The following is a 22500-nucleotide window of genomic DNA, read 5'->3' on the forward strand; positions in this document are numbered from 1 at the left end:
TTGGTGGTATGTCTGTCGGTCTGTGAATATTTTGATTTCGCGTTCGATGTACCCAGGGCTTGTCTCAGCCTGATATTTTATTTCTCTCTTGCTTTCAGAATGGGAATAAGAGGAGCAGTGAACCGAATGCACCTGAGGGAGTCGACAGCAGTCTCCACAGGTAGAGTACAGGGGATGCCTTTTTTTTAATGTATTTTTAGGGCTTTTTTGGGTTTATTTCTGACAGGACAGTGGAGAAGAGACAGCAAATGAGTGGGGAGATAGAGACGGGGAAGGATCCGCAAATGATGCGGGCCGGAATCGAACCCGGCTTGCCGGCGTAGTAACCCAGTGCCCTATCGTTAGGCCACAGCAGGGCCGAATGCCTGTTTTTGACTGAGGAGGCAGATGGTGGATGTCATTAAGGTTCCTCGTAACTCCCACAAGTTGAGTGTGTGTCATTGTTATAGAGGCTCATAATAAATATTTCTATTAGGCCTTAGTTGTTTTCAGACTTTTTCAGGAATAGGTACCACCGTGACCACCAATGTCAAGCATCCCTATTGGCTTAAATAGAAATTGTACATATGTAGTGTGGGTAACACTTTATTTTAGGGATACATCTATTAGCACTAATACATACAATGTTAATGCCTACATAAGTAACTTGTAAGGCATGTACTAAGCAAACGCTAAGGCCTACTAGGTCCTTACTAAGGTTAGATTGGTAATAAATCCCTTATTGTGCATGAACAAGACATTTGCGAATACATGCCTTACAAATGTTTGATTTTGCTTTGTACATGCCTTACAAGTTACTTATACAGGCACATTGTGTGTATTAGTGCTAATACAGTATATCACGAAAGTGAGTACACCCCTCACAGTTTTTGCAGATTTGTGAGTATATCTTTTCATAGGAAAGCATTACAGAAATTTCACTTTGACACAATGATTAGTGACCTTTGGACAATATATTTAATCGCTTAAATTTCTTGTTCACTCAGAAAAAAACAAAATACAGCCATTAATGTTTGAACATGCTTGACACCATCTAAAGCAAATTTGTTTATCTTGGTCTCAAGAGAGATGAACAGACCAAGGATATGGATCACTGGAACCATGTCGTGTGATCTGAAGAGACCAAGATAAACAAATTTACTTTAGATGGTGTCAAGCATGTGTGGTGGTAAACAAGTGAGTTTTACAAAAAAAGTGTATCCTCTCAAAAGCCAAGCATGGTAGTGGGACTGACATGGTTTGGGGATGCATGGATGCTGTCAACATTGGTAATCTGAAATACACCTAAAAGAAACATGCATGTCAACATGCACTGTGACTACTGAAGCAGATCATGATATTTTCCATAGGATTGCATTCAAATCTCACACCAATCTATTTAAGCCAGGTGCACACTCAAAATGTAAAAGTTCAATGCAAAGAAAGGTTGAAACGCACACTGATGACCTCCTTTTTAAATCCCTTTTCATTTCGAGACGATTCGAGCCAACACAGCCCCTTCTCTACCGGATTTTAATCTGGGGTGTACTCACTTTTGTGAGTACATGTTCAAACATTAATGGCTGTATTTTGTTTGTTGAGTGAATAAGAAATTTAAGCGGTTAAATATGTAGTTAAAAGCTCACTAATCATTATGTCAAAGTTACATTTCTGTAATGCTTTCCTATGAAAAGATACACTCACAAATCTGCAAAAACTGTGAGGGGTGTACTCACTTTCTTGATATACTGTAGATGTATCACTAAAATAAAGTGTTACCGTAGTGTGCTTGAAAGGGGGTGGGGGTCAATAGATTCAAGCCGTTTTTATTATATTACTTTATTACAGGCTCAAAGCATTTATTACATTATTGCATTACTTTATCACAGGCTCAAAGCACAAAGAAATAGATTACAATACATACATCAATGAACAACAACATAGCACACACATTCTCTTTACTGTTACAGTGTTTCCCATACATTGAGGAAACTATGGCGGCCCGCCATAGTTTAAATTTGGCCGCCATAGTTTCCGAAAATGTAAAAAAAAAAAAAAAAAAAAAATGTTTTCCGTGTTTGTTAAAAGCGATTTCAATTACGATTTCCATCGCATTTTCCTCCTGGAGTAAATACATCCTATAGAGGAAACCACAAGTGCTTGAAAGAGATCAAAGGATCAAAAGCCTTGTCAAGTTGTTGTAGTTAACTTGGGTTTGGGAGCAATAAAAAAAAACCTTCCGAGAAGGGACAGTTGGGATGAGTTTACTAACACTCCCCAGGCTTTGTTTTACAGTTGTAATGAGTTAGGTGACAGGCCTTCATTGACAAGGCAGAGGAGACATCGGGCTGCATATAGAAATGAATGTGTAATGAATGTGAATATAGACATAAATGTGTAATATGTTGTTCAGCCCTTTTAATGGGAGGAATTTTGAAAAACTGGCCCTGTGACCAGCACCCCTCATGTAGAATGTGTACACCTATGTGTGTGTGGGGAAAAGGCATAGCCTACCCTCTTAGACCCTTTTTGTTTATGCGTTAACAATTTCACAGCAATGTTAAATTCTTATCTCTGCTCCTATTTTGTTTTATTATTTTTTTCATTACATAGACCCCTGCATATTATGTAACCTTATTTCTCAAAATATAAATGGGTGAAATGTAGGCGTAGGCCTATAGTTTCTCCATGCGCCAATGTCATACTGTACTCATTATTTTGCCATTTTGCATTTACACTGCGTGAATACAGCACCCCCCCCCCAAAAGGCCCGTGAAAAGACCCCCCCCTCCCCCCCCACCCCCCCGGACAAAAAAAATCCCGGCTGCCCCCATAGTTTCCAAAATTTCTGTGGGAAACACTGTGTTATAACATTATAAATGCACAATAGAATGGAAGAAGTCAGTTAACCAGGAGACCAGGAGTCCCTCATCTTAAATACAGTCTCCTCTGGTATAATAGGAGCTGCAAGGGACGTAATGTTAGCATGCCTGGCTAACTGCTGCCAGACACAGAGGCTGCCTGCAGGGCACGACTTGTCTCGCTCCCGCAGAGCTAACGCTAACAGGGTCAGGCATGGCCATTTGCTGTTTAGCTGACTCGACGTCACTACTTAATACAGAGCAGCATTAGAATTTCAGTGACTTCCTGATAACATTTTAGAAAAGCAATGATTTCCAGAGTTTGTTTTCTTTGTATCTAAGTGAATTTGGTTTCTTTCTCTATGATAGTCGGACTCAGAATCTACATCCTACAGGCTATTAAAATAAATACCAAATGATAAGTTCTTCTCAAAACAGCTTCTCTCATCGCCATCGGCCTCCACGGACACTTTCTTTTTGCCATCGCTGCGAAACTAGGTTGGTAGAATCTGGAGTTGGCAGCTCGTCAGGAGAGAAGAGTGACAAGTGTGTGCAATATGGGTCACTCTTTTTACCCCCTTTGGTAAATAGTTTCTACGAAGTGCCACTTTTGTAGGGCAAGCCACAATCACAAACAGTTAGAATCAATTGGGATTTGGGGTAAACAGATGATACAGTGTGAAATTTCCGTGGAACAGAACGAGATGTTCCTTATCTGCTCCAGAGCAGAGACACTTTGTTACAGTGGAGGACTCCATCGTTCTTCCTAGGTCATGATGGAACCATGCAGTTGTCCTGTGTTGTAAGCTTGAGTTCTGAACAGCATAGGCCTACCGGTAGTGAGGGCCGCTGACAGTTTTAAACAGGCCTGGGACAAGATCATCTTAACAGGCCCCCTTCTCAGTACATACATAATGGGGTCCCAATTCTGGGTTCCCCATTTCCCTGGGCCCGATTCAACCGACTCCCATAGATACCTATAGTGCACAACAACCTGAATTAGCAGTAGTGGGCCAGATGTGGCCCGTTGAAAGGTATCTTCAAATGCACTGGTGTACCCACTTAAAACACATTACATTATATTACATTACATTACACTACACACTGACACTTTTATCCATTATGACTTATAGATATTACAGGGTAATGGTTATAGTCCCTGTAGCAGTGTGGGGATACCAGATTGAATAAAAACCATTTGTTACTGGGGCAACCCTATGCATTCATTTTAGTTATTATTCATTCCCTCACAAACTGGCACAAGTAGACTGTGTCTATGACAGTGTAAAAGAAAGTGCTGCCTGTTTTTTTTTCTTTTTTTTGTGTGCCCCTGAAATCTCGCGGTTGCAAGACTGTTTGTTCTGTTGCTATGGTAGCCTGATCTTCCCTGATCTGATCTGCTGTACCTTACCTGCAGCATGGTGTCTCATAAGGGGGTGTAGTCACACAAACACACACGCGCGCGCACACATACACACACACGCACACATACAGACAGACAGACAGACAGACAGACAGACAGACAGACAGACAGACAGACAGACAGACACACACACACACACACACACACACACACACACACACACACACACACACACACACACACACACACACACACACACACACACACACACACACACACAACTCTGATGTCTCATCAGGGGGTGTAGTTAGGGAAGAAGTTTTGGTTTCTCTCTCTCTCTCTCTCTCTCTCTCTCTCTCTCTCTCTCTCTCTCTCTCTCTCTCTCTCTCTCTCTCTCTCTTTCTCTCTCTCTCTCTCACACACACACACACACACACACACACACACACACACACACACACACACACACACACACACACACACACACACAACTCTGATGACTCATAAGGGGGCGTAGTTCAAGAAGAAGTCTCGGTTACACAGACAAACACAAGACAGACAGACACACACACACACGCGCGCGCGCACACACGCACACACACGCACACACGACTGTGATGTCTCGTACGAGGTGAAGTTATGGAAGTGTTGCTCTCCCTGCTGAGATACAAAGAAATAGATATACTGTACTGTATGTGCAGTGCACTAAGAAAATGGAGACTTCTGCACCCTGCAGTGCAGTGCTCCCCTCATGTACGTAGCTGAGGATGTTTTATATTCATGTGTAAGAGAAGTGTTCAGCAGTCATGAGTAATTAATGTGCCACCTGTCTTCCTCCCACTCTCTCTCTCTGTCTCCATCGCTCCATCTCATCTCTCTCTCTCTCTCTCTCTCTCTCTCTCTCTCTCTCTCTCTCTCTCTCTCTCTCTCTCTCTCTCTCTCTCTCTCTCTCTCTCTGATCTCCTGCCTCTCTCAATCCTCTACCTTCCTCCCACACACTTTCTGTCTTTCTCCATTCTCTGCTCTTATTTACTTTTCTACCTCTCTTACTGTCTTTCCCTTCATCTCTCTCTCTGTCTCTCTCTCTCTCTCTCCCCTTTCTATCCCCCTCTCTCTTTCCCCTACACTCCGTCCCTCTCCCCTCTTTCTCCTTCTCTCCCCCCCTCTCTTTCTCCCTCCCTCTGCTCTCCCCTCTCTCTCAATCCTCTACCCTCCTCCCACATACTTTATTTCTCCATTTTCTCTTCTTTACTTTTCTCCCTCTTTCTCCATCTCTCTCTCCCTCTCCCCTCTTTCTCTCCCCCTCTCTCTTGCCCCTACACTTCCTCCCTCTCCCCTCTCTCTCTCTCTCTCTCTCTCTCTCTCTCTCTCTCTCTCTCTCTCTCTCTCTCTCTCTCTCTCTCTCTCTCCCTCTCTCTCTCCCTCTCTCTAAATCACACCTGTAGGGGCGAGAGCGTATCTACTAAGTCATCAGAAGCGTGTCCTCCAGTAGAGCTGTCTCTAGAGGAGGTCCTGCTGCTGCTGCTGCTGTGGCTGCTGGTCTACTGCCTCTTCGTGCTGCCTCAGATGGACCTCTGGAGCCTGCCTCAGTTGCTCTTCAATCTCGACTGACTACCAAGCAGACATACGAGTTACACTAGTCAACACTGATGGGTGACTGGGTGGGATACTGGCACGTGGATGCTAGTCAACATTTGTGGTTGACTTTGATACATGGTCAGCAGGGTTCTAAATTAACACCAGCCAAATGGCAAAATGCTAGTGAAAAATCAGTTTGGCTGGTAGAAAAGATCAACTTGCTAGGCACTTTGACCCATTACGGAGTGTGTGTGTTTGGCAAGTAAGATAAAGGTCTACTAGCCATTTTGGCTAGTGATGAATAAAGTTAATTTTTAGCCCCGATGGTCAGTTACGCTGGTCAGTATTGATGAATGACTTTGATAGAGTCTCACTTCCACGACAACGTCAACACTGATTGGTGATTGGGGTACGTGCTCACTTAGACGAGTCAAGATTGATGGTTGACTGTTATACAGGCCTGGGGTCAACAATTTCAATGGGTGATTGTGATACTGGCTCACTAAACATTGATGGTTGGCTGTCATGTCATGTCATGTGTTTGTGCATCACTAGTCAACATAACAAGTGCTGTGATACAGGCTTAGTCAACATCAAGGAGTGGCTGTGATAACTACAGGCATATTGACACTATCAAATGATGTTGACAAACGAATATGATTCTGGCTTATCTGTGATAGTCAGAACAGCATTGAGTGAAGCAGAGTCATTTGACTGCTTTGCAAATATACCATAGCTGGAGTAAATGAAACGTCTTGTTTTTTTCTGTCTTTACTTCAAGATAAATACTTTCTTTCTTTTTTTGGAAGCCCTACATTGATGTATTTACATATGAAGTTTGTTTTCAATGACAATGCCAGTGCAACTGCAATGATGGTTTATTTCTGTTTGGAATATGTGCTTATGTTGAAATGAAGTATGTTTGATTTGCGGAAGATATTTTGTAAATAATCTGACATAAAACAGAAAACTATTGATGAAGACATGTCTACCCTTGACAAGAAGTTTTATATAATTAGCATGCAGTATTCAGTGGTCCAAGATTTGAGTTTTTACAGATTTGTTTTTTGAATATATATCATGTAATGGATAACTAACCTCCTGAAGGCAATTACACAAACTCATCATGGTCTTATATCTGAGTGATGAATTGTGAATTTTATGTGATCATGACACTTGCTACTTTTACATGACGTTTTTAATTCCGAATTAATAATTCAGAATTAAATAGTTCCATCGATTTTACTTTGATCTTTCATTTAATTCCGAAGTGCTAACATGACATTCAACACGGAATTAAGCTTTATTCAGAATTAAAGTGAGTTAATTCGAACTTAAATTCTTCATGTAAACGTACAATGAGTACGGATAGAGGAAATTGCACTTTTTAAAATCACAAAAACACAAAACTGCCAAAGATGAAGATTTAAGAGAGTTAAAAAAATTATATCAGAAATACGTATATCCAATCCACTTAAAAGGTGAATGATGTAAGTAAATGACTGCACTGTAGTGTTTTGCCATATACTTGCAGAGTTTAATATCAGAAATGCTAGCCATATTTTTTCTCATAGTCGAGGATTAAAATAATGTTTTTAAAAGAGTACCATTAGTGTTGGTTTTATAAGATACCATATATCTTAATTGCATACGGCTATGTGATGGATATGCCTCAGAAAGTGCATTGGAAAGCCTATGGGTAGAGAGAGAGAACGAGAGAGAGAGAGAGAGAGAGAGAGAGAGAGAGAGAGAGAGAGAGAGAGAGAGAGAGAGAGAGAGAGATTTCTGTAGAAAGGCAAGGGAAATGGATATTGCAAGATCCCAAGTTCATTTTAAGTTCACCATCACTTGCTTTTCTTAGTACCAGTTCAGATGTGATAAAACATATCGTCCACACTTACAAAAGGAGATATTTACACAGAGAAGCACAGAAGGTGATGGGTACATTTTCAGATCGGCTATGGTATGGGGAATAATGTTAATGGACACCACTGTTTTAATAAATTACATTACAAAACTGTCTATATTTGTGATTATACTGACCGTGTGTGTGTGTGTGTGTGTGTGTGTGTGTGTGTGTGTGTGTGTGTGTGTGTGTGTGTTTGATGGGGAGATGTGACCATTTGAATGGAGTGCTTGAGAAAGATTCAAGAGCCTAAAACTGCATTTTGATTTTGTATGAGACCCGATGAAAATGTATGGAAGCACCTGTCAAGTGCAATAAACGAAATGCTTTGCCCTCTGTTTAAAGTGTGTGTCTTTTAGCCAACGCCCGACCACGTCGTAGGCCTACATGAATCATACTTTCTTCACTGGTGTTTCATGGGTTTTTTATATACTGGATTTTGAAATATCAAAATCCAACATATAAAAAACCCACATTAAGATAAATATATATTTTTTTTGAATTGCAAATATTCTGAAATATTAAATGTGCAAATTAGATCATATCTCCTGAAATCTGTGGTAACAGACATAAATGTAGGCCTAGTGGTTCATACATTATGTTGATCCTCTGCATCAGATATTGAGAATCTTGATCAATTTAGTGGAACATGCTTTTTTCCAACGTCAAAAGTAGCAGATTATACTCTCTTAATGGCAAAGTGCATTGAAAACCTGGTATAAAGTGTGAATAATTATGCAGTGTATGTGCTGAAGGTAGAATTTAAATGTGATTTGGGGAGGTTAGGGTTAGGGGTTAGAGATTGAAAGAGTGAATTATTACTTTTGCTATTTGTTTTCTGTCCCTGTTGTATAGGCTATTTTACAACATAGCCTAATAAGTTGATCTAATGTGCATATTCAACCATTATGTCAGACAACTTGCAAATCTAAGCAGAGGTGGAAGAAGTAGGCTACTGACGTTGTGTACTTAAGTAAAATAGAAGTACCCTGCGAAAAAAATACTCAAGTGAAAGTAAAAGCTGTACATCAAAAATGTACTTAAGTAAAAGTCCTAAGTACTAACTTTTAAATGTACTTTTTGAGTACAAAAGTACAAGTAGGCCTACTCGCGCAATGGCTGTCTTTCTCCATATCTGCCTACTTGATCCAATAGGAAAAAGTTTCTGCAATGGTTTTCGGTTCTATTTGAACATGACTATGGAGTCCTGTTAATGTTTTTTTTAAAGTATATTTTCTGTCTGGGTCTCAGTTTGGAAGAGGGGCTCCTGCCCGCAGCTGAGGCTACTCAAATATCCACGAAACACAACAGGAAAGCCTAGGATAAATGTAAGTAACGAAGTCTTCTTCTAGAAATGTAAGGAGAAAGTAGGCCTACAAGAAATTGTCAAAAAATTTAAGTGAGTAAAAGTAAAAGTTTGCATTATTATTTTACTCAAGTAAGTACAAATTCCAGAAAAAAACTACTTAAGCACAGTAGGCCTAACGAAGTAAAAATACTTATAGCCTACGTTTCACCTCTGAATCCAAGTAGGCCTATATTTGCCTTGAGTGAACAACTGAGAGTTTCAAGTTCATCTCTAGTGTAAAAGTGTAGGCTACTACATATCTCCTTAAGTATTTCCAAAGAGAAAAATGAAATTTTGCTCCACAAAATCGGTATATTATGAAGGCCTATTACTGAACTACACAGCCAGTAGACAATTCTTTTGTAGCTGCTACCACCTGGTGGATGGCTTGGGTTTCGTCATTAGGCTACCGCACAAACTCCCCCTTACTATGAAAATGAATAATTATGAGTTTTTTTAATTATTATTTATCGTTGTTATTATTATAAAAAAATAATATATAAATAAATGTACATATATTGTAGGCTATCCTTAAATGATGTAGGCTAGTTGTGCTTTGAGTAGCCTACTTATTCATATTTTTGAAAACATGAAAACTTAATATTTTTCAAACATTCAGACAAAGATTATTTTAACAATTGGGATTTATTTAAGCACATAGTTAATGAATAATGTATTTATTGTCTCTGAACCTAAACAATGTGGGTAATCATGCAACAACCATAGAAACAACTTCAAATTCGGAAATGAAAGCGATGTCAAAATAAAAGAAACACTGTGCTGCCTAATATATCTATGAGGCATGACATTACATCTGACATGTTGTGTTGGGGTGGCCATGCATATTTGACTAGTTCTCTGAATATTGATCTCCCCCCAAAACACACACACCTTAAAAAAAAACACACACAACACCAAACAAAAAAAATTGGTTTTATTTATTTTATTTTTTTGCAAAAATGGGAGTTTTGTTTAAAAGCATACTAACTTTGCAGTCTAATTAAGAAGCTGAAAATGCATTGCAAGGCTTTTGCAATTCATCACGTTACTAAATGTTGCCCAGTCGTGCTTTTATACTGGAGTTTCACGAAGCAGCTACTCCCATGTGGAAGTCTCTCGTGTGTGGTTGTTGTTCCTTGCTTCGATTGAGGTACTCCAGTCTGACAACAGCAGGAGGGAATGGAGAAAAGGGTTTCTAGCAAGACAACAAGAACACATTAATTCAGGACGGCCAAATAAACGCATACTATTTGGTGAGGATGACAGATGCACGCTCAATACACACTACATGTTAACGATCACTGTGATTGCTGCTCTGATGGAAACCGTGTCTTGTCGCACCATCAAGATGATCAATAAACGTCTACTAGCCAGCCAGCTAGATGACTACTGTTAGCTGCTATCGTTTTGCACCCTAATTTTACCGACGTTGACCAGCGAAATAGATGCGAAGTGGATCATGCACATTATTGAACTAAGAATGTGCTTGGCATGAAAGCAGAGAGTGCAATCTATCACGTAGTCATTTACCTTGTTAGAGAAATGCACATAACGTGCTATCCCTGGTTATGGTTGTTTGCCTGTCGTCATACATGCATCTCCACGCATGGAAATGTGTGCGCTCCTGATATTTTAGCTTGTGTTTAGCTTAAGCTGCCTTTCATGTTTGACAATCTCACGTTGTTCAAATGAAAAAATGTAGGTATGGATCAGTAAACTCATCAGTTTCAGGCGATCCCTCGACTGCTGTATGATGAAGTTCATTGGGAAGCATTGAAGACATATTTCATTATAACGGCATGTAGCGGAAGCCGAGGCTGACCTGTAGCTCGCGCTAGCAAGCCATCTGTCCGACAGCAATGTTTTCCCGAGTGGCTAGCATTAGCTGGCTAATTATGCTAGCTAGCTGCACTTGAGGCTTGTGTGTCGAACCCGTTTAGCGCCAGTCAATGCCAAGGTCGCATTGAGGCCTAGTTCTAGTGAGTGTGAAATTCTCGGTTGACGTCTCAGTAACAGCCACTAAATACTGTTGAACTGTACAGACGATGAAGTGAAGTATGAGCTAGTTAGCTAGCTGAGTATTTGTGGCAATGTTAAAAATATCTACTTTGGCCTTAAGCTATTGCAACCCCTATTTCAGAAGTGCATCGGTGCATGTAGCCTTGCAGCTAGTGGTTCGGGGAAATATTGCACATTGTTCAATCGAGATGGAGCAAAATGCACCGAAACAAAATTATAGCGTGATTTCATAGTCGCCCATAGTCTTGATGTAAGCCTAACAACAAAGATAGGATCTGACAAAATATAGGGGCTGTGTTTGCGAAATTGAACGCCGACCTATTTCACTAGCATTATTAAGACCGGTCGAAAACTAGTTCAACGCCTTATGTATCTAAATGGTTTGCCTTTTATCTGCGCACACTATATTGCTTGAATGTACAACTTAAGTCTACAACTGAATGGCTTAAAACAACTTGTGATCATGTACAGGCCATTTTTGCACCACTCTCTCTAGGAATTCTGAAGCCAACTCTACTGATGCAGCATGCCTAGAACGTCTGTGTATGTTTTGTCGTGCTGATCGCTTCGTCTGTTGTAGTCTAGAATTCTGTCAGGTGGAATATCCAAGTCGATGTGTTGTATTGAGATTATGCTGTCTCTATTTACCCTGTCACGCTGAACTTTTGGTTGTGAAGTTTCATACGCTGAGCCCCTAAAGCCAATTTAAACAAGCACCTCTCATTCTTCTCGTCTATTGGGGCCCAGGCCAGCCCTGCACATGTGCGCTGCAAATGTTCCCCGTACACACAGACCGATTTTCTCATTTCTCACAAACACAAAGTGACGGTAATGAAAGCGAGAGTGGATAGTTGATGTAGATTTATGGGTGCATGTACGTTAGCCTCGCCCTCTTTTTCTAGGTCACCCGTTAGATGACATGGGGTGCCGCCGTAGGCTCGGTTCATGTGACTGGTTTTGACTGAAACCCAAGTTTTAAGATGTCAGTTGATTGCAGTGGTGATTACAAGGGGCTTCAGAAATCTGTTTGCACTTAGGAGACCTCTTGATTTGTGCATCCGACCACAACATTTGAATTTGTAGCTGGAGTACCCAACCTTTCCCCTCACTCAAGTATGACAGTATTATGTCAGCACAGCAGGCATACTGAATTGTGGGGATGAAAAAAGAATATTAGGCCACACACGCAGACGCACACACACACACACACACACACACACCACAGAGAAGCATCCCCTTTTTGTTGTTTCAAATGTTTTAAATAAAATAATCACAGAGTTTTGTTATTAATTGCGAAGATACTTATGTTGCCTACTTTTGGGTTGACTAAGCATTTCAGTGATACCCCTAGGTAGGCTGTGGTATGAACTTTTATGGAGAAAGAAGCGTGCCTGTTGAATCTGGTGTTGATAGTGATTAATACCATGGCAAATCAGGGTGTTTGCATGTTTTTAAAAAGTATTAAAAGGTGATAAATTAAAAAGCCAAAATTTAATGGCCTTAAAAGTTGTAAATTTGCTCAAAAGGTATTATTTTTTGAAAAACGAGGTGTTCTTTTTTTTTAGTTGTACCATTTTGCCAAAAAATGTGATTCTATATCTGAGGGCAATCATGGGTAGGCCTACGTCGTTAGGGCGTCAGGTTGCCAACCTGCCAGGTGGGGGGAGTAATTAACCAGTGCTCTCCCCCATCTTCCTCCATGACTGAGGTACCCTGCATGGTACCGTCCCGCCGCACTGATCCCTTTCGGGCGTCTTTTTGCAAAAAAACGAAAGTGTAATGTAACGTTAAGGAGGTAGAAATTACAAAAGATGTCTTGTTGATACTCGCATCGGAGTGTTGTGATGGCCGAAAAAAAAATCTAAAGGTAGTGAAAAAGGGTATTAAATGGTAGTAAATTTGACTTCAAGATTGGTGTATATACCCTGCAAATACACATATTCATGAACAGAGGCTCACAGACATCATAATGTCAACATACGTTTCATGTTTTTAGGATACACATGTCTAATTAGAGTACACCCATTAAGTCCTGCTTAGGTAATAGAATGTGCAGACGCAATGCTGATGCTTTTCAATCAAAATCCTCAGTGTTCAAGACAGTCCTTGTGCACAAGCCTTCAGTAATACAGAGTGCAGGTGTGAGGCAGGAAAGCTTGAACTTTCAGCTTTGAAGTCACTGTCACAGTGCTTGTGATGGTTGCCTAAGCTTATCTTCTCCTCTCAGAACTCCATATGAACTTGCCTCTTATGAGACTTCCTGATTTCCCGTCTCTGCAAGGGTCCTTGCCCTCGGAGTTACCCTGTAATTATTAGTAATGGCTGGCTACACCAGTAGACACAGTGCTGGTGGGTCTGGACTTGCTCACAGCAGTGCAGTGCAGTGCAGTGCAGTGCTTTGCAGAGCAGCGGGCCAGTAGAAGTGCGCTCCAGACAAGCATTTTACTGATCAACTTCAGAAGAGCATTTTACTGATCAATGAGGAACTCCTGATTTTCCAAACTGAGAAGTGTTTCTCGAGTAGCATTGCTTGTGCTATAGCCATACTCTATGCCTGTACTCCCACTAGTGGTGTGTTCAAAATTTATGTATCGGGTTATATCGTCACAGGCCTCTTCACGATACGCATATTGTATCCGAGGTGTCAGTATTGATACTTCATTTAATGGCATAACTTGAATTTTGAATGCTACACAGCTACTGCCAGATCTACCGTTTTGTGAATGCAGTCTTTCACATTCACTACAGTGTAACTGTTGCTCTACAGAAATAAGTAACATTTGGTCCTTCATGTCTATTTTCTTTAAAAAAAAAAAGGAGGTCGTCTAAAATATTGCGATACACGTCGCGATGTATTGTATCGTGACCCCTATATTGGGATGTTTATCGTAACGGGAAGCACACAGTCTGACAGTCTGACATGTTGCTGTTGATCAATTTGTGCTGCTGCACCACACACACAATGGTCTGTGTATGGATAACACTGAAACAAAACCACTGACACCATAGAAAACTCTTCCATATACAAGGTGTGCTTACTGTTGCATCCCTCTCTAAGTCGTCCTCAGGTCATGTAATCCCTGTCACGTCAGGTAGAGTCAATGGAGGTTGTTCCAGACACAGACAGTCATGGAATATGACCATTTGCATGACCAGTCAGGGAGTTTTATACAGTAGTGTAAAAGCAAAACCTACAATGTGGTCTTGTTTCATACTCTTTTTGCTTTGTCTTATTGTTTGTGTTTAGTCTACGGTAGTCTGAAACATTTCCTGTTCTAAAAATGTGCAACATTCTAGAATGCGATCTACAAGAAGCAGGCAGACATGCCCGGTAAATGCAGTCTCCAAATGCAGTTGTCTTGAAAGTGTCGATCAGAAATTAATCAGATCTGAAGTCTCACCCCACTTGCAACGACCCTGCGTCCCCTTGCACTGTGTGTTGTCTGTGGCTGTCCAGGCATTGGCCTGGTGATGTGGGTCAGGTTCACGGCGGGCCGGCTACTTTGTTGTAGGCCCTGACTGGGTGTACACATGGCATGTACCCTGTCTGTGTCCCTGCAGTGCACCTCGTTAAACGTGGTGTCTGAGAGAGAGCGAGAGAGAGAGAGAGAGAGAGAGAGAGAGAGAGAGAGAGAGAGAGAGAGAGGGAGAAAACGCAGACATGTCTGCTTGCATGCCTTTGATTGCATGGGTGTTTGATTGTATGCCAGCGTATCTTGTATTTGCCCTTGTGTGTGTATTTGTCTAGGCTGCCAGCACAGACTTGGTGTTTGTTCTCGATGTAATATGCCAGAACGTTTTAGCATGCCCGTATGTTTGTCTCTGTGATTGGCTTTGTAGTGGATATTTATGTCCAGGGCCCAAATTGTCTTCCATGTGGCACACGACTGGAAGATTCACGTCGTCAGGGCAAACTATAAGCTGACGGCTCTGAGCTGGCCCGTTAACTAAATCATTAAGTTGACTTCATTAACAAGATGTCGGGCAGTTGCACGAGAGAATTACACAGGCCCGCCGACAGAGGGGGACACCTGGTTATGGTGTCCAGGGCCCAGAGAGACAGGGGGCCCAGAATTGGGTCCCCATTACATTGTATGTATTGGTTAGGGGGCGCTTTCAGATGACTTTGTCCTGGGCCCAGAAAAAGCTGTCAGTGGCCCTGGAAATACACATTAAAAATGCAGCACTGCACTGGCTGTTGTGAAATAGGAAGGGACAGGGGGGTCTGGGGAAAAAAAGAAAAGAAAAAAACATTGCAGATTGTTGTAGATGAGACCGCAGTGGGCAACTTGGCGTTTTCTGTTTAAATGGGCGAGTAAATATTATGCACAGCCAAACCCCAGATTTATGAGCTCTCGCATTGATTTAGAAAGCACATTCTTAACCAGCAGCAAATGTGCTCACTGTTAGCTCAATAAAAATGAAGCTGTGTGTTACTTGAGCTGACATGACGGCCGTGATTGGATGCAGCTGTAGGGGGCTCCGTGTGGCTTGTTGCCTTGTGCGTTTGGGGATGGAGGGAGGGAGGGCTGTGGGGGGGTGCAGGGGATCATTTTTGGGGGGACAGCGTGGTTTGTTCCAGAGCGGAACGGGAGGTGGTGTGGTCTTTGTTGTTGCGGGGCAAGGGATAGCACTTGGAGGGGGTGCAGGTAGGAGGTATTTTGGACTGGGGAGGGGGGGCGTTGTATGTTGTGTGTTTCAAACTGGGACGGGAGGCAGTGAGGTAGGGTTGCGGGTTGAAGGCTAGCGAATGGGGAGGGATGTTGGATTGTGTGGTCTTGATTTGGTGTGGCTGAAATACGCTTTGACAAGCGGGTTGTCAACCGGTATATCCGACACCCCTTAGCCAATAGCTTGTCTGCGATCTCTGCTAAAATGTACCCTTTTTTTCTCTCCTCATTTTTCTCTCTCTCGCTCTCCACCAGTCTACCAAGACGACTCAGAACACCAGACAGACCTTGACTGGCCATCCTCTGAGGTTTTTCTTAAACCCCCAATCCCCCCTCCTAAGTGACCAAATACCCAGAAAGCTATTAAATATGCCATCATGCCCGCTCCGTTTACAATGATGGTTGGCAGTATGCTACAGGAGGAATGTGGCTAGCCTCTGGTGGCTCAAAAAAAGTCTACTACAATGTTTTTGTCGCGCTTTTAAAAAACATATAATTTGGCCCAGCCGTGGCTTAAGCTTAGTCGTTGCTACGCGGGCGACCTGGCTTCGATTCCCGACCCGGATCATGACCTGATCCTCCTCTGTCTCTCGCTCCCACTCGTTTCCTGTCCCACTCTTCACTGTCCTGTCAAAATGAAGTTGACCACCCCCCCCCCAAATAATAATAATAATTAAAAAAAACATATATTCTGGGAGCAAAAACGCCTGGTTGAAGTGGACATTTGTCTGTGATAATTTCGTCCTACTCCCGGGTCAGATGCTTGGACGTGTGGACATTGACCTCTTGTCAGTATTCTCTGGTGAAGTGTAAGAAGAGTGTGTGTGCTTGGCCAGGCCTGTACTGAAGGGAAAGTTTTTAACCTTTATATTAAAATGAAAAAAAATAGAAAAGGCATAAAAAATGATGACCGGAAATGAATCTCTGTTGCCTATATTAACCAATAGTCATTCATTCATTTTCCACGGCACATATAATGATCTCTCTTGGCACGGCTAGTGTTCTGCGGCACAGTGGTTTAAAAACCCTGCTACTGTATTGTGCTGTTGTTCAAATGGTTGCATTGACTTTGCTCCATCGAATGCACCATTAAAGAAATGCTTGCTACTTATATCCCAGAAGGTAGGGTTTTGCGTTGCAAGTACAATCCAATTGTCAAGGTGTTCCCAATGCAGAGGGGAGACTTCCACTCCTTGTATGATGGATGCAAAGGGACTCTCCCAAAACTGATTGTGCTTAGTTGACACATTTTACTGTGTGGTTGTATCACACACATTCTACTGTATCCTTCACCCGATACAAGCAACGTTTCGAGCTTACTTCTCTTCAATAAAGCAGAGAGTAGTCAGTTGACTTGGATGAAGGCCGAAAAGAAAATGTATGTATGTATTTCTCCATTGTGTTTTGGATTCCTTCTGTTTTTTTGCTTCATCACCTATTTAGAATGCAGATGTGTGTGCAGCCTCTTCCGTTGTGTTTTGTCTCGGAACCAGCCTTTATTTTCAAAATCGGGAGGTGGCCAGGTACTTCGTTTTGTCGTTGGGAATAAAGTGCTGATACGATGCTGACGTGCAGTATAACACCACCTGCTATTATGTCTGCCGCTTACGATCTGTTTTATGGCTCATGTCTTAGCTGAGGGTTTTAGTCAGTCCTTGATGGAGTGTAGAGCAGCATAGGACATGGAGGAGGAGGAGTAGGAGATGGTGGAGGAAGAGGAGATGTCTTTTGGGCAGCCTAGGACATGGAGGAGGAGGAGGAGGAGGAGGAGCAGATACAGATACAGATACAGGAGATGTCTTCTGCAGTTTATGGTTTGCACAGCCAAAGTAAAGGCTGCCAGATGCGCTCGGCCACATTGGATAGATATATGGTGTCCTAGATGGGACATATGGTGTCCTGGAGAGATGTACGGTAGTAGGGTGTCCCAGCTGTGTGCACTGTATGCAGAATCTATTCAAGTGCTGTCGTGGTGAGCGGAGCGCTGTCCTGATGAATGGTTGCTGTAATGGATCCGTGTGAATTGGGACTAACGTACTGGCTTTGAAAAGACGCGTTGTGAAAACACACACACACACACACACACACACACACACACACACACACACACACACACACACACACACACACACACACACACACCTCTGATGTCTCATAAGGGGGTTTAGTTTCGAAGGAAGTCTCGGTCACACACGCACGCACGCACACACACACTGAACCGGTCACTGAACGCACAAGTATGCACACACAAACAGTGCTCGGTTGCACTGGACAAAATCTTCCAAGATAAATAGCTTATTAAAGTCAATGTTGTGTTTTATTGTGCTTATTAAAGCTAATGTTTTGTTGTGTTGTGTGGCTGTGTTGCAGCTCCTTTGTACCCGTGTTGTGCAGTGGACCAAATGCAGGAGTGGATGGGGCATCTCTAACAATGAAGCCCAGGATAAGCTCATCTTGCTCCCCACGCTGCAGCCACACAGACTGAGAGCCTATCTGTGAGTAGAGTACACACCTGTCCACCAACTTACCACTACTACTACTACTAATGAAGAGAATGTGTATATGGGTCAAAGACGTCCAAAAAGGAATTGTCATTCAGTGTAACGGATGCCTTCTGCTGACTGTAACTGTAAGAAACATGACTCTTTTTATTTAATTTTTTTCCAGTGAATTTAATGAAAGCCTAGGCTGTCATCCATTCACTTGAAACAATTTAAAAATCATGTTTTTTTAACGTTACAGTCACCAGAAGGTATCCGTTACACTGAATGACAATTCCTTTTTGGACGTCTTTGACCCATCTATGCTATATCAATTCTGAAATGTATATAATATTCAATTCCAGTCATCATTCCAAGCATTTGTGCTGTAGTGTGAGGTGTGTGCTGATGTTGCATAACTTTTCAAATGATATTGTATGTTTTTAAAAGGGTGGGTTTATTAAGACATTTCAAACGCTTTGTAGAGAAACCATGCCCCTACTTGGCTGGCCATGATCTCAGATAGGGCTGAACAAAAATATGACACATCTTCGGGTTCTGACAAATCAAGTTTAGTGTGATCAGTGATACTGCGTGTTGAAGTTGACTTCAAGGAGCTAGGGTCATATAGCTTAAATTTCGCCAGACACTCGTGTATTTCTGCTCAGTTTTGTGAGCTTACACAAGGGTCTGGATGACCCTTGGATTCAACCTGCTCCCAAACCAAAATGCAGTGGAACCAATCAGGATCGCAGGATTTTCAGAGATGTGACGTAGTCAAAATTTTTGCGTAGTGGAGAAGGGGAATATTAAGTGAAGCGCAACAGTTGTTTCAGACAACAATGACCGCTCACATGGACTCAGTCATCGATATTGATTCTGTAATTTCAACTGCATTTTGGAATCTGTGAGTAGTTAAAGTCGCATTAAAAATGTCAGAGAAGAGTTGTACTGAGATTACAGACATAATATCCACTGGCAGCAGGAAAGTGTCCTGACTCAATGAACTCTATGGATATTATTCAGTTTCAATAATTCAATAGTTCACTCAATGGGTTGGTAATGATGTTGGCGTGACGGAGCGCGTGTTCTGTTCTTCTTATCTGATTTGGTGTGAAGACAACCTCAGGTTGATTTGCCTCCTCCTCCGTCCTGTCACAGTGATGTGCGTGCGTGAGACAGACGGAGGCCAAAAGTGTCCTGGGCTTTTCTCCTGACAGCCACGGGGTAATCTGCTCCCTTTCCCAGTCCAGTCACACTTTATCAGGGCCGGACACTGATTGGCTGGAGAAGTGGGGGCCAGAGGGGAGGTTTGAATGATGAAGCAGAGATGTAGAATCGTTTTTTTTTCTTGCAGGAAAATCTAAATTTAATTGCATATTGTTGAATGCCAGATATTGTTGAGCTATTGAGTTAAAATTATTCCAAATCCAGCCCCCCAATAATTTCAAATCCAGTCACTGATAAGCAGCAAGCTCTGTTGTGGCAGGGAAGGAGAATGAAAAATGATGTCAGGATGTGAACGCCATGACCATATGATTTCTCCAAGACTCCCTGCAGCTCCCTCTGGACTTATGGTTTACTCAAGCCACAAATGGAAGCTGATAACCCCTGTGTGTGTGTGCGCGTGTGTGTGCGCGTGTGTGTGCGTGTGTGTGCGTGTGTGTGTGTGTGTGTGTGTGTGTGTGTGTGTGTGTGTGTGTGTGTGTGTGTGTGTGTGTGTGCGCGCGCGTGTGCGCGTGTGTGCGTGTGCGCGTGTGCGCGTGTGTGCGTGTGTGCGTGTGCGCGTGTGTGCGTGTGCGTGTGCGCGCGTGTGCGCGTGTGCGTGTGCGTGCGTGCGTGCGTGCGCGTGCGTGCCTGCGTGCGTGCGTGCATGCGTGTGCGTGCATGCATGTATTTTCCTGTCTGTCTTTTTGTTTTGTGTGTGCACATAATTGATGCTGCCTTTCTTTATAGTCTAAGGAAATGGAACAAATCTGTGTTTGTGAGCATTGTGTGTAGTGTATATGTATATGAGAATGGTTTCTGTAGTAACCCCGGTGTGTGTGTGTTGATATGATATGCTAAGGAAAAGGTTTGGGAAAGGATGGAAACAGACACCACCGTTTTAGTAAATAATATTTGCAAAATAACTTTTTGTGTTGATGATTTTACTGACTAAGTGTGTGCCTGTCTGTGTGCGTGCGTGTGCGTGCATCTTTCTATTCTTTTTCTGTCCATTTCTTGCAGTAACCTTAGTGGCCGCAGGATGAAATGAGATAGACAGACAGACACTGGACGAGTGGAGGCTGTCCTGCTCTTGAATCCCCCATCCCCTCCTCCTCTCCTCCTCCGACCCTCCCCTCTCCGACCCCCCCCTGTCCTCCTGTAGGCATGGCGGGGCTACAGCTGGTCACCCCAGCATCCTCCCCCATGGGGCCCTTCTTCGGTCTCCCATGGCAACAGGAAGCTATCCACGACAACATTTACACACCAAGGAAATATCAGGCAAGTGGCCAAGACTGACGGAAACAGCGATGTGATGACGGAATTGGATATTCGGTTTATTTTTTGTTTTGTTAACTTTGGGCTGATGGTGAGGTGTGCGTGAGAAATGCTTGTCCTGGCCTGGAATGTGAAAAACTTTTTTTATGATCGTAAACATCAATCGTCTCTAACCTCACCGTATTCCCTGCACTAACCTCTTGTTCAGTCTCAGAACTTGAATTGTGTCTCTGATAATAATGATGATGATGATACAGATACTGATTTTTGTGTGCGTGTGTGCGTGTGTGCGTGTGTGTGTGTGCGTGTGTGTGTGCGTGTGTGCGTGTGTGTGTGCGTGTGTGTGTGCGTGTGTGTGTGCGTGTGTGTGTGTGTGTGCGTGAGTGTGTGTGTGTTCGTGTGTGTTCGTGTGTGTTCGTGTGTGTTCGTGTGTGTTCGTGTGTGTGCGTGCGTGTGTGTGTTCGTGTGTGTGTTCGTGTGTGTGTGTTCCCTCCCCACAGGTTGAGCTTCTGGAGGCAGCTCTTGAACACAACACTATTGTGTGCTTAAACACTGGCTCAGGGAAGACCTTCATCGCAGTGCTCCTCACCAAGGAGCTGTCCCACCAGATCCGGGGAGACTACTGCCACAACGGCAAGAGGACCGTCTTTCTGGTCAACGCAGGTGGGTGGATACTGTAGACAAGTAGTGTAGGTGATGCACGCACATCCAGTAAAACAGGTGCTGGATCAAACAAACGTGCGTAAAAGAAGAAAGGAAATACGCACGCTGTTACTGCTCAACGATTTATTTAAAGGGACAGTTTGGTCAATTTCAACTTGCAGTTGTAATGATCACACTGCCCTGGACTTGTCAGTGCCTGAGGTTTTTTCCCCCCCTTCATCAGCCATTTCCGAGATCCTGGTCATTGTAATGGGGGCAGTGCTTTGTTTACATTTCAAAAAAACATTTTTATTTATTCCCAAAAATATCCAAAAGGTTATACAACATCAGCAGACAACTAGCAAACAGCAGTACCTTTTGGGAAAATATTTGGAGTTGGCCTATGTTTCATTTTTTTAAAATGTAAACAAACGCTGCCCCCATTAGAATTGCTCATATCTCGGAAAGGGCTGAGCCGAAAAATGTGGGATCACCAGGTACTGACAAGTCAAGGGTAGCGTGAGCAATACAACTGCATGTTGAAATTGACCAAACTGTCCCTTTAACACAACGTTTCGACCTCAGGCGTTCTTCGTCAGGTGTATAGGATACTGTACACTGTGATTGGATACTGTACACACACACACACACACACACACATACAATGTGATTACTTTATTTGGGATGACCAATGATTGTTGAAAAAAACTGTACTGGTATCGGTATCGGCCCAGATCCTTCCTCATTGTACTCGTACTCGTCAAACACTTGCCGATACCAGGCACCAATACTGCTATCGCAAGAAACAACATGACATCTCATCACGTTCCATTGACTTGACAGCAACATGGGGAAAAAACACTGCCTCATACATTTACTAACATTTAAATCTACATGGAAATGGACAGTAAAACAAATATCACAGGTGGAAAAAAAGGCTTTGCATTTATTTTCATTATATGTTGTGGGTAAAAGTATCTGTACCGGCAAGTACAGACATTAATGTACTCCTATCGGTTTTCAAAAAAAGTGGTAGCGTGCATCCTCAAAAGAAACAATACAGTACCCCAAACAATCTGAGAGTGGCAATAATGTGTCTTCTACGTACATTAACACAACAAAATTATACTGGTCTACAGCCTATTCAGGGGTACACGTGTCATCTTCTCC

At 42.6% G+C, this 22500-nt stretch overlaps 2 protein-coding genes across 4 annotated transcripts in view; both read left to right on the plus strand.

The window, feature by feature from the left end:
* Nucleotides 1-8019, plus strand: part of clmna (calmin a) — a 58975-nt gene extending 50956 nt beyond the window's left edge. For both annotated transcript variants that reach the window (XM_063183932.1, XM_063183933.1), the window contains exons 12-13: nt 99-160; nt 5649-8019. In XM_063183932.1, the coding sequence (XP_063040002.1) occupies nt 99-160; nt 5649-5814 (228 nt within the window). In that variant the 3' untranslated portion in view covers nt 5815-8019. The remainder of the gene's footprint in view (nt 1-98; nt 161-5648) is intronic.
* A 2174-nt stretch (nt 8020-10193) lies between these two features.
* The window catches only part of dicer1 (dicer 1, ribonuclease type III), a 57172-nt gene continuing 44865 nt past the window's right edge, over nt 10194-22500 (plus strand). The window contains exons 1-4 of one of the 2 annotated variants that reach the window (XM_063183934.1): nt 10194-10288; nt 18095-18219; nt 20434-20691; nt 21189-21351. In XM_063183934.1, the coding sequence (XP_063040004.1) occupies nt 20578-20691; nt 21189-21351 (277 nt within the window). In that variant the 5' untranslated portion in view covers nt 10194-10288; nt 18095-18219; nt 20434-20577. The remainder of the gene's footprint in view (nt 10289-18094; nt 18220-20433; nt 20692-21188; nt 21352-22500) is intronic. The other variant, XM_063183935.1, reaches the window with a different exon arrangement.

This window comes from Engraulis encrasicolus, chromosome 19 (assembly GCF_034702125.1).
Source record: "Engraulis encrasicolus isolate BLACKSEA-1 chromosome 19, IST_EnEncr_1.0, whole genome shotgun sequence".
Lineage (NCBI taxonomy): Eukaryota > Metazoa > Chordata > Actinopteri > Clupeiformes > Engraulidae > Engraulis > Engraulis encrasicolus.